At 32.7% G+C, this 16,649-nt stretch overlaps 1 protein-coding gene across 1 annotated transcript in view; it reads right to left on the reverse strand.

The window, feature by feature from the left end:
* Positions 1 to 1,537: 1,537 nt before the first annotated feature.
* LOC132754776 (histone deacetylase 4-like) overlaps positions 1,538 to 16,649 on the reverse strand; it is a gene marked incomplete at its 5' end in the record, with an annotated part of 73,275 nt that continues 58,163 nt past the window's right edge. Inside the window, 8 exon segments of the mRNA XM_060745465.1 lie at positions 1,538 to 9,007; positions 9,482 to 9,617; positions 10,322 to 10,540; positions 10,828 to 10,946; positions 11,115 to 11,332; positions 12,247 to 12,349; positions 13,295 to 13,404; positions 15,962 to 16,062. Coding sequence (XP_060601448.1) covers positions 8,962 to 9,007; positions 9,482 to 9,617; positions 10,322 to 10,540; positions 10,828 to 10,946; positions 11,115 to 11,332; positions 12,247 to 12,349; positions 13,295 to 13,404; positions 15,962 to 16,062 — 1,052 coding nt within the window.

Raw genomic sequence — 16,649 nt, forward strand, 5'->3', positions numbered from 1 at the left:
TATATACATGTATCTTCGTCGTTCTTATTATTACGTAAACACCACTGCCTCGACGACCTGACAGTTTAAAACCAAAAGTCTTGAAAAATGTAAATGAACAGATTGCTCCCCTGGTCGCCAAATCTTTTCAAAAGTCGTTCAATACAGGCACTATTCCAACGGACTGGACCAAGGCAAATGTTAACTCCCTTTTTAAGAAAGTCGATAAAAACAAACCCGACAAAGTACAGTCCAATGTCTTTGACATGACAGCCTGTCTAAGTTAAAGGTGACAAGTCAGATAAGGCATCTCATCAGGTGTCCCACAGGGGCTCTATACTCGCTCCGCTTCGCTTCCTATTCTATATGAAAACAACCTGCCCGTAAGCATAGTTTCACAGATCCGGTTAATTGTTGATGATACTGCTGTTTACATCACAATAAACAACAGTACACAGGAGAATATCTTGAAAAGGATTTAATTAGTTGGAAACACATATGGGATATGGAATTAAACCCATTTAAATGTGTGCACTAGTAAACAGCACCAGATCAAAACACCCCCATAAATTAACTTACACACTATATTGTCAGACAGGAACAGAAAGTGATGCAAAATACTTGGGTGATGTCATTACTTCTGGAATGAACACTCTGGAACACCTTATACGCTTAACTTTATATAAAACGAAACATCCCAACAAAACAGAGAGTTTGCTTAGACCACAGCTGGAGTATTGTAGCCAATGTGGAGTCACATATACAAAAGATCGGGATGGACTTAGAATGATGCAGCTGCCCAGTAAAGATTCTAAGCTTGAACAAGCCTCTTATGACACAGGTAGAAAATTTCTCAAGAAAAAAAAATGGATATGAACAGAGATACCATGTCATTGAGTGTGGTCTTCTGGTAGGTGTCAGCAAACACAAGAACTGTACTTTTAATTGCTTTAGCCTTTGAGACCGTTGTCATACAATTAAACAAGAGGGCCATGATGGCCCTGAGGTCGCTCACCTGTATATAGGCCCCCCCGGGGCGGGGCCAGTTTAAACCCCATGGCTTTTATTTGAACAAACAACTTGGAAAACACCCATTAGAAGATGTTTCATGATGTTAAGTTTTTACTACACACATATAATGAAAAACAATGATTCCCCCCCCCCCCCCAGCAGGAACAATTTTAACCCAAGGGCTTTTATTTGAACAAACTTGGTAGACACCCATAAGAAGATGTTTCATGCTAAACGTCTAAGCTCTAGCTCATTGGGTTTTTTAAAAGAGTATTTTTTAAGTTTTTACTGTACACATATAGTTAAAAACAATGACACCCCTGGGGCGGGGCCAGTTGGAGATAATAATTGCTATGTTCAATGCATCTATAGTACTAACATGAAAAAGACTTGTATATCCCTGATGCATTATGTCCTTTAAATAACCACTTGGCCATATTCACCAAAAATCGGCCACAGTCGCACAAAATGACCGGAGGTTTGGTGGCGACCATTGTTATTGTTGCACACAAAGATGATTTTGGAAGCAAAATAAGTCAAGAACAAATCGGAATAACAACAGAAATTTTACTTCACAAGTTGATGACTCCAGATGATGTACACAAAAATAAAGTGATAAGACAAAGTTTAATTTTTTGCAGCACACAACAAAATAAAATATTTCTTATCATCTAAAACATATGAACAGCTAATATATAATAAAATCTAAAAAATCTCTAATCAATAACAAGCAATTTGTTCAGTTTAAAATAAAGACAACTGTACACACAAATGTTTTCATGAGAATACAATTTTACAAGAAAAAAGAGAAGGGAGAGTAAACCATTCTTTATACAGCATTGTTTTTTTTTAATGATTATTAAAAATTGCTATCTCTATGAAAGTTATTTTTTACAAAATATTACACATAGAAACCAACATAAATAGGCGAGATGAAATTTCTTTATATTCTCATGAAAATATCTAAATGTACAGTGCCTTAACTTACAAAACACCAGTGTCCACAGGATTAACATGACTACCAGCAAGGGTAACCAAGGGAGATAAGTGATTACTACCAAGGGGAGTAACCCAGAACTGGCAAATGATTACTACTAGAAATAATCAGGGGAGATTATTGACCGTTAAAATTAACTGAAGGCTACCAGGAAAAGTAGCAATGGGGGAGAATAAATGATTAAGATTAACCAGGGGAGACAACTGATTACTACCAGCAAAAAAAAACAGAAAAGGCAGGTGATCATCCCAGGAATAGCCAGGGGAGATAATTGATGAGGAAGATTAAACAGGGGAGGTAAGAGATAACTACCAGGAAGATTAACCAGGGGAGGAAAGTGATAACTACCAGGAAGAGTAACCAGGGGAGGTAAGTGATAACTACCAGACAATCTCCTACGCAGTGATCTCCCCTTATCAGTACAGAGATCTCTGCCATCACAAACATTGAAATATCAATATTTGGATATTTATATTTTTTAGCTTTTTAATTTATTTTTCATTATTTTGTATACTATTGATAATTTTTTGATAAAATATAACGGACATAGGTACAAAAACTTAAAAATAAAACAGAAAGAGAAAAATGACGTAGATTTTCTATGTAACAGTCGATATTTACATTTGAATTTCGACGTTACGTCATGTGACTTTCATCATCATGTGACGTCTGTGAAGGCAGTGATTACAATTCTGCCAAGGGAGGTAATCACTGTGAGGAGTTTGACTACCAGGAAGACTAACCAGGGGAGGTAAGAGATAACTACAAGGAAATATAACCAGGGGAGGTAATAAATAACTACCAGAAAGAGTAACCAGGGGAGGTAAGTGATAACTACCAGGGGAGGTAAGTGATCACTATCTGGAGGGGAACCAGGGGAGTGGGTGCGGTGGGGAAATTAATAAGTGGTTAAGAGAACCAGGAAATGCAAGATATCAATATTCTTTAGGTAGTCATGAGGGGGTGGGGGTTGGTTAGAGCAGCCTGGGGAGATAACTGCATTATATTAAAAGGCCAGTGCTATAATATGTTAAGATTCTAGTCCAGTAGTCCTTTCATGAGGAACGATTGTGCTGTAATTATTAATGCCACATAACACAGGTAGAGTGAAATATTCTAAATATTCTATACTTTAAATGAAAAAGTGGTGAAAACTTTCATTACAATTATTATTTTGTTGCACCATTAAGAAAAACCGGTTTTTAACTTCTAAAAAAGTAAGTTTCGAATTAAATGAAATAGGCTGAGTAAAATCATATTAAAACAAAAATACAAATACTTTTTAGTACTGCATATCTTTTAAGATATCAAACCTATTAGATTTCAATGATAAAAACACTTTTTCAAATTAAAACTTGTCACTTATACTGAATAGCAAATATTTTTTTTTAATAAATAACTTTTTTTCTGTCTTGTAAAACACATGCATGTTGCTCTTTTTATCCCAAAATACATGCATTTGGCTTTTTATAAAGTAGCACTTTTTTAAATTAAATCATAAACTAACAATATAATATATTCCTAAAAATATCAAAAACAGAATATCATCTACACAGTTATTCTGGTTTTACAAATTGTATATCAAAACTTGATTTTGGGCATTCATTGACCTTGAAGAAAACTTTTCAAAAATACTTAAAGACTTTTCTTGTTTTAATAAACACAACTTTATATTCTTATTATAAAAAGACATGACCTAGACCTTTTAGTATTAAAATAAATATTTAAAAAAAAAATACAACTGTAAAACAATGGCAGGCAGTAAGATTTTAAAAACAACATGACTTTTATGAGTGATCAATCAAAATGATGCAAAATGAGTTACTATTTTTATTTTATTTCTGAAATACGATTATGATAATTCAGATCTTTATATTTCATGACATGTACAAAAACACTCCCCCCACCCCTGACGTATGATATTTAAATGTCCATTTATAAAAGTACAACAACGAAATCACACTTGAACAAAATGCATTGCACTTTGAGTTGAATCAGGTAAATCATGTACCTTATGGCAGGTTAAGAGAGAGAGAGGGGGCTTCTTACAGATTATAAGATATGCAGGTGTGGGAGAGAAGGGAATCGTCCAAAACTGTAAGATATACAAGACTATGTCTTGAAAAAATGTTTGTAAAATATAAACCTTTCATTAACAATCACTGCCTTTAAGATATCCATTATCAGACAAAGGGAGGTAAATCACAACATGATCTTTATACTCTAGTCTAGACAACTTGTCATCATAAAAAGACGTTTCATTAATTTTAGTTTAATTCCATCCAATGCAATTCATTTACACACTTGATCAGCAAAATCTAATCCATCGTATTTCTAAATATGAATCCAATTTTAGATCAATTAAAAGCAATGTCAGATTTGCCTCCCTTACACCTACTAATATTTATTGTTATCAAACACTACCTGCAGTATGGATCAGTTATTTGTTTGATGTGAAGAGATGAAGACACAACATACTTCAATGAGTACTGGCCAATCTTCAAAACAAAAAACCCAAAAAACATTCATTTACCAAACTTCACAAAACACAATTATATCTATCAATTTTATATCAATTAGTATATCAGGTAAAAGTCAAAGGAAAGTTAAATCTTAACCCTCAATATTCATCTAATATCTGTCAACAGAAAGGGTAAAGCTAACCTCAAATACATTTTTTAAACCATAACAGAAGTCGACACCTAATCTCAAATAATGGATTTATCACTAAAAATTACCATCTAAATGCTTCTTATTGGAGTCATCATTTTATATAAAAAATTCTATCAAGCAATTCTATAGTACTTCTCATTTGTTATAAATAAACATGTGTACTAGTATAGATTTATCAAATATAAAGACACAATACGTTGTTTTATTTGTAATGGATATTTATCAGGAATTCCTGCAGCCATATCGGTCATAAAAATTCAGGGATAAAGTTTACTCTAATTCTAACTTACATAATTAACTTATTTACTGATAAATCAAAATTCCCAACAGCCAAAACAAATATATCTTCATTTTGAAAATATACTTAGTAAATCTATATATCAGAAACTTCTTAGATACATTTCAATTGTTATGGATATCTTAAAGAATATAACTCCTTGTTTTGGATATTAGAAACTTCTATGCAAATTCCTACATATTTTCATATACATTTGTTATGGATATATCAATATCAGAAAAATTTAAAAACAAAATGACAAAAAAAAGTTTTCACCAGGTACAGAAATAAATTGCTTAAGTCTATAATACATCATCTAGAAAGCATTTTTTTTAATTGTCAACAATTATATACATCATTTTATAATATTTAACAAAAATATATATATATTTATAAATTTTAAATATAAATCAACAAATGTTTTCATTAACTATAGAAAGAAATGTGCAACATAACAAATCAATACAACAAATTTACTGCAAATTCAGATACTTTAACACGGCACGTTTTCTTTCTTTTATTTACTATCCAAAAAGCTAATTCACCGCGGAAATTGAGGGCTGAATCAAATTGAGGGCTTATTTAAATTGAGGGCCTATTCTATCAATTACACCGCTTCAATGCTCATTATTATATATTGTTAACCAACCCTTCCAAAAAAAATAAAAATAAAAAAATATGGCTTTGACAACACTCAAAAAATGCCCTTAGTATGAAGTAAGGATAGGGAAAATCTATTTCACAGCTTCATTGACCTTGATTACTATCTCCAAGTGTTGCAGCCTATGAAAGGTACCGACACATCAAAGATAATGGTCTCTATATATCAATGTGTTTGTGATAAAAAGGTGACTGTGATAGCACAATTAGCTACACAGGAAAATGACACGATAATTTGTGAAAATATCTGATTTAGCAGCAAAGTATCTCATGCCTTAAAAAGAAAAAAGTCATACAAGCTATAAAATAAATTTCAAATTATTTCCACTCCAGCAAGAAATCCTATCTAACATTGGCCATTGAATGGACAAAAAAAAAAGAAGTCCTTCTGAAAATAAATCTTTGTTTAATATTTTAAGACCATAATAAAGTTTAAATTCAGACCAGAATAAATTAAATGGAAAAACAAGTTCTACTTGTAGTTTAGATACGTAAAAGTAGGAAATTAATAAGGTTTTAATAGTAGACTTATCTGCAAACTCCCAAAACTGATTTTTGATACAAAAATCTAACAAATTCATGATCATATCAATTATATTTAAAAGTTAACTTAATTACATAAAACTGTATTTCAATTAACATTTATCTAAGCAGATATTATAAGTTTTTTGTTTCCATGATTTTCAATAATTACCATGATTTTCAATGATTAAACAATGACCAAAATCAAATAGTTTATTTACTCTTACACATAAAAAAAAAAAAAATAGTGAATTCTACTACCAAACAAGAAAAAAAATTATTATGAAAGATGAAGAAAAAAACACTATGTGATATATTTATTTATCTATTCAGTTCAACATGGTTTATCAAAAATTAACATGAATAAAAAGTACAAATAATGATAAACTATGAAAAAACATGTCAAAAATAAATAATCTATGTCTGTTTCATCAAAATGTACACACAAATGACAACTTTACTACAACTTGGCATGATGTGACAAAACTAATGTGAAATGGAGGTACATATTAAAACAAAATTAATGAGCCGCATCACAACAAAACCAACATAGTGCATTTGCTACAAGCATGGATTCAGACCAACCTGTGCATCCGGTAATCTGATCAGGATCCATCCTGTTCACTAACAAACCCTGTAACAAGCAGGCTGGTCTGATCCATGCTGGTCCCAAACGCACTATATCGGTTTTGTCATGGCACGGCTCAATTTTCATGACAAAATGTTCATCTTTAAGTGCACTATAATATATAATGAACTCCTGATTCATAATGAAGAGAATAAGCTAAAGTGTATCAGACAAAAATCATGCAACAATCTTTGTTTTATATCAAAACAAATGCCAAAATTTCAACACTTATTTATCTATATTATTAAAGGTACATGTATTACCATTGTCTAGTGCACCAACCCATTTTTTATCGGTTTTATTTCATTCTTTTATTGTATTTCTACCAAATGTGTAATGTTAGTAAATGACAGTTTAAATGGACGCAGCAAAATACACAAAAATAACCCGCATGGAAATAGTACTGCTTTTTTTCACAGTAAACTTCTTTTAAAGAGTATTCTCAGAAGTTATATCTGTTAAAATTTTTGCCTGAATGAAGTATTAGTTGATTCTACATGAATTTATTTTAGCAAGGAACAACAATGATACTGACAGGAAAAAGGAAAGTATGAGGTATGATGGATTTCACCCTGCTGGAAAATATTTTGTAGTTGCCTAGATACAAAAAAAAAAAGAAGAATAAAACATTCAACTTTAATGAACCTGTAAGGTCTATAAAAAAAATGAAAACATTAATTGTGATTTTCACGACTTTCTGATACATTTTTTTTCCTACTCTCTCCTTTCTTCGTAACATACAGTATAAGCATGTGTGCATCAAAACAGAAAGGTACATATATTCACTTCTTACACAGGTAGTACAATTCTTACAGTGTGAATTACATAATATTCAAATACATGACTTTGCTTTAAGCAATCTAAAACCCAGGCTTAAATCATGAAAAAAATGATGAAATGTTCACAATGATTTAGCACCATAGAGTAGAAAAGGGCCTTGTCCATATAAAAACAACACCAAAAAATTTCCATGTCACAAAATAAAAGGAAAAAAAGTATCACATTAAACATTGAAAAAAAAAATTAAACCTAGAATACAACCTACTCTAATCAATTTCCTACCTACAGTAAAAAAACAATCTGCATTATAATCAAAGTTTTACAAATTTTTTCAAATCTTTTTTCTTCAGAACACCATAACAACTTTATAATGGACTTCACTTGGCAAACAAAAAATCACGGCCCGTCAAATCTGGCTTTTCACTAGCTATAAAATCTATTAATTCCAATTTATTTCTTTTCTCCTGCCAGGCCCTTTTCTAGCTGTATGGGCAGCAACAACATTTAACAATAACATAAGCTTACAAGTAGGGGAGAGGGGGCTTTTATACATAAAAAAGATATTACGACAATGACAAAATATCACAATAAGCCAAAATATGCGTCAATTTCATGTTAATCAAATCACGATAAATACATGCAAATCATATCTGCCGACAGTCATTAAATATAAACACACAACTTTTGACTAGTTGTTCAAATAGCATACAAAATATCTTAACATTCAAAATGTTTTGTTTTGTATATATATTTATACATATATATATATATTCATGTATTATCATAACAGATTTTTTTTTTCTTGAGACATTCTTGTCCCTCTGATAATAGATGTAATGAATTCTCCCCTCATTTTAAGTATGAACAGTACATGTATCTGTACAATTTCATACCATTTGTCATCAAAATATATCTATCACTCGGCACAAAAAAAGTAAATCCATCAAAAGAAAAACGCTTCTAACGTGTTTCTTTACAAATATGCAACCTTGTTTTTTTATGGTCTATGTCACATGAACACAATGTCCCTACTTCAACTTCACACAGCACAGTTCACCAGCACTTAAATTCTAATTTCACAAAGAACACTCAAACCCCTTGTGTTCTCTAGTGCTCTATTCCCATAACGTGGTACCATCCCAGTGCACATATTTAAGTAATTTGTTTCAAAATGGTTGTATATATTTTCTGCATTCTCCCATATCACTTTTCCCCTTTCATCATCTACATTAAACACACATTGACAAGTTGTTACTAACAATAGTTATCAAGCATGTTACTAAAAATAGCACTAGTTACTATTTATAGACTGAAGTTCAGACAACACTGTTTTAGGCAGAAATATGTTTAAATAGTGCAACATGGGATGGTTGCTATGGATACAGGATATATCATCCTAACATTATTTTGTTGATTTTACATCATCCCATAAATCTAGGACTCCTCATCCATGGGCTCAGCTTCCTGTTCAAGGGACTCACTGGAAAACAAAAACAGAATTTGTTTTAATCATCTCAATAAGTGATAGCCAGAACTTGGCTAATTCCCTTGTACAAGTGAATTTTTACTGTTATAAGCTTTACTGTGCAATACCGTTCACAATAGACAGTCAACCTATCGAGCTGACTCTCAAAGTTGTAACTGTCAAAGTTTATTTGCACTCCTCGCTGAAAATATTCTTATTCTGAAATAAGTCTATTTGTGCCGTTAATTTGTAGTTAATTTGTCGTGTTTTGAGTTTCCATGATAAGTGAATGGAACATATTATATCAAAATACTAACACAGTTTAATCAACAGTATAAAAATGGATTACAAAGTATGTACATACTAGCATGGTTTTATTATAGTGGACTGTAGTTATTGCCTATAAAATTTAACAAGTGTTTATGATAAATTACTAGTAACAGATTAAATATTTCAGTGATTGAAAAACCTATAGACTGAACAACATACCTTCTTTTGGCAGCAACCATTGACAATGAAGCAAGGGCAGTAACTGTGTCTGTTTCTTCACTCTCACGTTTCTGGGCTTCTATTATAGAGTACTGTATTGTACCAAGGTATCGCTGTAGACAAGGCCAATGCTTTCCTGAAAATAATCACACAATTATAAATTGTCATCTATATACAGTCGAACTTTGTACACTCAAACTCTGAGGGCCAGTGCAAATTTGTTTGATTTATTAAAGTCTTTATTATAGATACATTTTATTTTAAACAATGAATTAATAAAATATTTAAAAAAAAACAAAACAACAACAAAAAAACAACATAATATTTCAGCATCTATTTGTAGTCATTCACTTATTAAATAAACACACGTACAAGTATCATTCTATAAATAAATTGACGTTACATGAACTACGGCTGTAATTAAAGCTGTCCGAGTAAACATCATTTATTTATTTATTGACTTTTGCACATTTCACTTATTTCACCAGTCCATTTTTTATCGTTACTAAAGACGGCAAATAAACAATATTATCATAGCAAACAAATCGGTTATAACATCTCTAATTTTATGTCTATTAGCCTTAATTGCCTTAATTACGATCACGAGGTGTTGAAAACATGTGTCGCCGACTGTCACTTATTGAGAAGATGTTGACCCGCAACTTTTGTTGTATGTTTGTGTTCTACCGTAAAGGTGTGATTTTCACTATATTTCTACTGAAGGGACCAGCCCAGGAGCAGTATGACAGTCAATCTACATACCCCCACCCCTAGATATAAAAACATTTTTTTTTCTCTCCCAAAACCAACTGAAAGAAAATAAAACTCTTTGGTTCATACCTTGAATATTTATTGTATTCTCCAAGGTTTCAATGGCAGTTTTGCAAGGAACTTTACACAACTCCTCCTCTTTTATAGGAGGTATTTCCTGACCTAACAAGGCCTTTAGGCACATTTCTGCTGAGTCACAAATTGCAGTTATCTCATATCCTCCTTCCAGGGCCAAAACTATTTTCCCATTAGCCAATGACATCAATTCCCTAGTCATGTGACCAAAGCCTAAAATAAAGAAAGAAATAATTTTTTCTGAAACAAAGATTTTTAATCAATGGAAGACAACTTCTTTAAATAATGTGATAATCAATATAACAAATATTTTGGCAATCAGGTAAAAGCATGGTCGTTAACAATCATATAATCATTGTGACAGCTATTTTTATACAAGAATTGCTTTTGTCCAATCCTCAATGTCAAAGTCACACAGGCAGTCTGAAGGTATTAACCTGAATGTTATGACTTTGCCACTAGTTACCATCTATAGACAGGTTTCAAGTTTGAATACATACACTGTGGTGAGACCATGTAGCCACCAAGCGGGGCAGGATGACCTGCTGCTGCATCAAAACCAGCCGAAACCAGAACTATCTCAGGATTAAACTCTCTCGCTATTGGCATGATAATGGTTCTGAAAGAAAGAAATCAGATATGTATAGAGGAAAATAAAGGAAATATTATAAATCTGAGGAAACAAATTAAAGTCAGCAACTGGTGTATCATGATCATAGTATCTCATGAATAAAATGTAACAATGAACCTTAAGTACTAACAACTAAACCAAAGAAAAGAGACAAACCTAAAGGCAGCTAAGTATTCTGCATCACCCTTTGGAGGTTCTAGTCCTCCACTGAAGGCAACATTAACATTGAACCCAACACCTTCCCCAGCACCACATTCTTCTGGTGCCCCAGTCCCGGGGAAAAAGTTGCCATTGTCATGTCGATGGATTGAGATATACAAAATTTCTTTATCATTGAAGGTCATCTGTTGAGTACCATTTCCATGATGAACATCCTAAAACAAAACAAAAAAGAAAATTAGTCAGAAATATATAAACTCGCCAAAGCAAAACTGTCGTGAAATAGAATTTAAACTTATGACAATATTTAAATCAACACTTAAATTTCATATTTTCTATTTGCATGTCCTTAATAACAAGATGATTTTTTTTAAAAACTACATGTATGCAGCAATAATTGGGACACATTAAATCAAAACATCTAGGTAAACTGCCTAACACATTCGGGACACAAGCTTGTGAAGTCAAGGTTTGTACATGGAGGAATGCTAGTTACCAGGATAAGGGTGACATACTATGAAAAGTGACAAGAATTGACATAAAACAAGTTTTTCCATCGGAGATAATGCAATCTCTAGTGATATGTTAAAGGAGATATACACAGAATAGTAGTTCTCTATTACAAGTATTTACATTATTTACAAAATTATATAACATGCTATTATTTTGCTAAAAATAATTAAATCACAAAAGACAGAATGAAATCCCTTGAGAAATGTAGGATTTGAGCACAGAAGAAATTGTTATGCCCATTTATCTATGCTTATTTTTATAAGTCAGGGGCCATAACTATGATGAACTCCAGTCACATGATACTTAAATTCATAGACAGTTCCAAAGGTCTCACTTTATACTTTTGCATCTATATGCTTTTTTTCTACTGAACCAGTGGGCATAAGAAATTTGCAGCAAAATACCCAAGTGCTTAAGTTCACATACTGATAACTATTCATATGAATTTTTGTGGGTCTTTATTCTTATGAAGTTACACCCTATATAAACTTGTCTACAGAACATGAGTGGTGACAAGTCCAAGTGTCAAATTATCATCGCCACCATACAGCAACTCCACCAAAACAAGGGTGAAATGCTACAAAAGGAGAATCTAAAAACAACATTCCAACTATACCCAATCTAACTAAAAGAAATAAAAAATCTTTCTTTCCTTCATTTTCAACTTATCTCTCATTTGCTTAGCTGCTATAGCAACAGAATTGAAATAACAGAATCCCCTGTGAAAATACAGAAAAACATTCAATATGAGGGTTTTAAAAATAATACTTACATATAAATATATCTGATTTATATAAAAAATAAAGCATTATTACATAACTTCTAATGACTATCTTGTATTGAGATGGCTGCTCAAAATATATTAATTCAATTATACAGCCATACATAAATTTTTAAGTATAAAATTTAATCTAGTCTATGATATCAGCTAAATTAAATAGAAACAAACTAAGATATAGTAGTTCAGTAAAACATATATTTTCTTTAGCTCGATTAAAATGTAAGCTTGAAGTTTACTGAATCAATACTAAGTCCCCTTCCTAAGATTAATTACTATGGTCAATACCCCAGTAAGATTCAAACCCAGGACTTCTGGGTTGAGAGGGAGACATCTAAACTTCTTGGCGACTGCTCCCCTCTTGATAATAGTTAAAGTGGTACCTAGCATACACAGCTATTTTAAATGGCAGATTATTAGAGTTATTCAATATTTTTTTTATTAGGTTTTACATCGCACCGTCACAGTAAAAGTCATTAAGTGGTGGAAGAAAACCTCAGGTGACCATCTGTGCATTATTTCATGCATGGTTGGGCACATGAGTAGAAACCTTTGTTTCCAGAGTGACTTTATCAATTGCTAAGCAATTGTGATTGTAACACATGATTAGAACTGTTTGTTTCCAAAGTGATTTTATAGATTGTTTAGCCACTGTAATTGTAACGCAAATTATGTTTCAAGACAGCATTTCCTTCTGGTGATTGCTTTCCATTTAGTAAGATGATAACTAAAGACAAAATTTCATTATTTTAATGCATTATAATTTAGTCAACTTCACCAGTAGTTTCCCTTGTAAGTCTTCAAACTTTAAAACTGTTTTTACTTTAAAGTAACCAATCAAGAAATTAATATAAAATTTGTAATCTGTCAGAAAAAGTTCGCTCACATAGCTTGCTCGGGTTCGGCATGATGTCCAGGTGGTCGTACAAGAGCAAAGCCATTCTTTAGTTCACCAGAACCAACCCTGTATGCCATCTCTGAAACACAACCTGCCGCCTGCAACATAAAACAACAAAAACAGTTATCCAAAATAATTTAAGCACAATTTTGTACTTTTTTATAAAAAGGTAACTGACAATGTAAAGGTGATATGGTAGCTTTCAAGCTTTATTGGGGGAAGAATATGTTAAGTGTCTTACTTCCGGCACAAGTTGTAGTTGAACCCTTGACCTGCCGTGAGCCTGCTGGATGGCTTCCACATATAAAACAATCCATGGGATTTGAACCCATAACAGTTATGTGATTAAAGTCAACATCCTTTAATACTCTGTCACAGAAGCCCTTAAAGCACATACTAAGTTCAGATGTACTTAACTTACCATAATGAAGTAGTTTAATGAGATTAGTAAAATAAACAAGAACAAGAGGGCCATGATGGCCCTGAGGTCGCTCACCTGTATATAGCCCCCCCCCCCCCCTAGCAAATTTTTACCCAAGGGCTTTTATTTGAACAGACTTGGTAGACACCCATAAGAAGATGTTTCATGCTAAACATCTAAGTTCTAGCTCATTGGGTTTTTTAAAAGAAGATTTTTTAAGTTTTTACTATACACATATTGTTAAAAACAATGACACCCCTGGGGCAGGGCCAGTTTTGACCCCCGGGCTTTTATTTGAACAAACTTTGTAGATATTTACTTAAAAATGTTTACAATGTATATTATCTAAACTCAAGCTATTTGGGATTTTTCAAAGAAGATTTTTAAATTTTTGCTATACACATATAAGGAAAATCAATGACCCCCGGGGCGGGGCCAGTTTTGACCCCAGGGCTTTTATTTGAACAAACTTGGTAGACACTCACTAGAAGATATTTCATGTCAAATATCTTCGCTCTAGCTCTTTGGGTTCTTTAAAAGAAGATTTTTTAAGTTTTTACTATATGCATATAGGGAAAATCAATGACCCCCTGGGGCAGGGCCAATTTTGACCCCAGGGCTTTTATTTGAACAAACTTGGTAGACACTCACTAGAAGATATTTCATGTCAAATATCTTCGCTCTAGCTCTTTGGGTTCTTTAAAAGAAGATTTTTTAAGTTTTTACTATATGCATATAGGGAAAATCTATGACCCCCTGGGGCAGGGCCAATTTTGACCTCAGGGCTTTTATTTGAAACAAACTTGGTAGCCACTCATTAGAAGATGTTTCATGCTAAATATCTTAGCTATAGCTCTTTGGGTTCTTTAAAAAAGAAGATTTTTTAAGTTTTTTACTATATGCATATAGGGAAAATCAATGACCCCCTGGGGCGGGGCCAATTTTGACCCCAGGGCTTTTATTTGAACAAACTTGGTAGACATACACTAGAAGATGTTTCATGCCAAATATCTAAGCTCTAGCTTTTACAGTTCTTTAAAAGAAGATTTTTTTAAGTTTTTACTTTATGCATATAGGGAAAATCAATGACCCCCGGGCCGGGGCCAATTTTGACCCCAGGGCTTTTATTTGAACAAACTTGGTAGACACTCACTAGAAGATGTTTCATGCCAAATATCTTAGCTCTAGCTCTTTGGGTTCTTTAAAAGAAGATTTTTTTAAGTTTTTACTATATGCATATAGGGAAAATCAATGACCCCCTGGGTCGGAGCCAATTTTGACCCTAGGGCTTTTATTTGAACAAACTTGGTAGACACTCATTAGAAGATGTTTAATGCCAAATATCTAAGCTCTAGCTCTTACGGTTCTTTAAAAGAAGATATTTAAAGATTTTTCTTTTGGTTGCCATGGCAACCAGAGTTCTGCATGAAATGGAATTCTTTGAACAATCTTGATAGAGCTTCATACAAAGAGTATTCCTGCCAAGTTTCATTAACATTGGCCTTGCGGTATCATAGAAGATGTCCTTAGAATATTTAAAATGTTGACGGACGACTGACGACGGACGCCATTTGGTTGGCCATCCTAAAAGCTCACCTGCACTTTGTGCAAGGTGAGCTAAAAACTAATTAATTACTCATCAAGAGGGGGCATGTATGAGTAATATCTAATATCAGTCTACTCAGCTGTCAACTACACTAACAACCCCCCCCTTCAATAATATTTATTATTCCTTTGCTTTCCTTGACACCACATTACTAATTCAATACAATTTTATAAATAATACCAACACAACGTAATAAAACACACAAAAATTCATTTTACACTTCACTTAATCACAATTGCAACACTCCATCAAATTCTATTTAATCATTTATTATAAAATAATAATGAAGACTTCCAATGGGGAAACGTGGTAAACAAATAAAATCATGACCAACTGTTTAATTATGAGCTTATAAAATTTAAATGAGCAATTTCAATGGAATTGCAGCTGTATTATTTCAACTACAAAGCAAAATCAGTATTATGCATTCAACAATTATATATTGCATACAACAGTTCTATATTAACGCCTTTCTGTAATAAAACAGCGGACAATAATCTTGGCCATATTCCTGAATTCTGTACACTTTGAAAATTTGTTTAAAAATCAAAATTTTTTTTTTTAAATTTCCATACAAATGAGCATATCTCTGGAGGTATGCTACTTTAAAACTAAAATGTTGACTCACCATTCGGGCTGCAATGGATGTATGAAGATCATTCCAAACTGTGTCCGAGTCCACACCAACACCACCACAAGGTAGAGCACAAAAACGCATTGGCAGATTTTCTGTAATTAAAACAGTTTTATTATGTTTGTTTGTTTGTTTGTTTCATTTTACGCCTTTTCCAAACAGTATTTCAGTCATATAGGCGGGTAGTTTCCTAACCATCGTTCCTGGACAGTTACACCAGTACTAGACTACCTTCCTCCGTGCTAAACTACCAAAGCATCTCCCGGGGATCGAACCCACGCCAGAGAGGTTACTAGATTTGAAGTCATCGACTCTAACCCCACGACCACGGAGGCGGTACACAGTTTTATTATAAAATATGCATATTGACTTGTAACATTCCTGTATCAATTTTTGAAAGTAAAGCATCAAATAAGCAGTATGAGTAATGAAAATATAGTCTAATTTTTTAATTTTAATCCACAGCATGTGTATTCCTTATGACAACTTTTTCAGACTTCTTCAAATAATGAATCGTAATAGGACTTCTTAATGCATTGTTTTGGCACTACTTTTTTTTCACATTTTGCATAACATTCGTGCTACTATTTATAGAACTGCTTAAGGCCATTATTTTTTGATATTTCGGTTTACTGACCCGCCGACTCTGTATTTTGGGAAAATGAAAAAAAAAAAAAAAAAA

This window comes from Ruditapes philippinarum, unplaced genomic scaffold, assembly GCF_026571515.1.
Source record: "Ruditapes philippinarum isolate M1 unplaced genomic scaffold, ASM2657151v2 ctg1337_1_1_1_1, whole genome shotgun sequence".
NCBI classification, from domain to species: domain Eukaryota; kingdom Metazoa; phylum Mollusca; class Bivalvia; order Venerida; family Veneridae; genus Ruditapes; species Ruditapes philippinarum.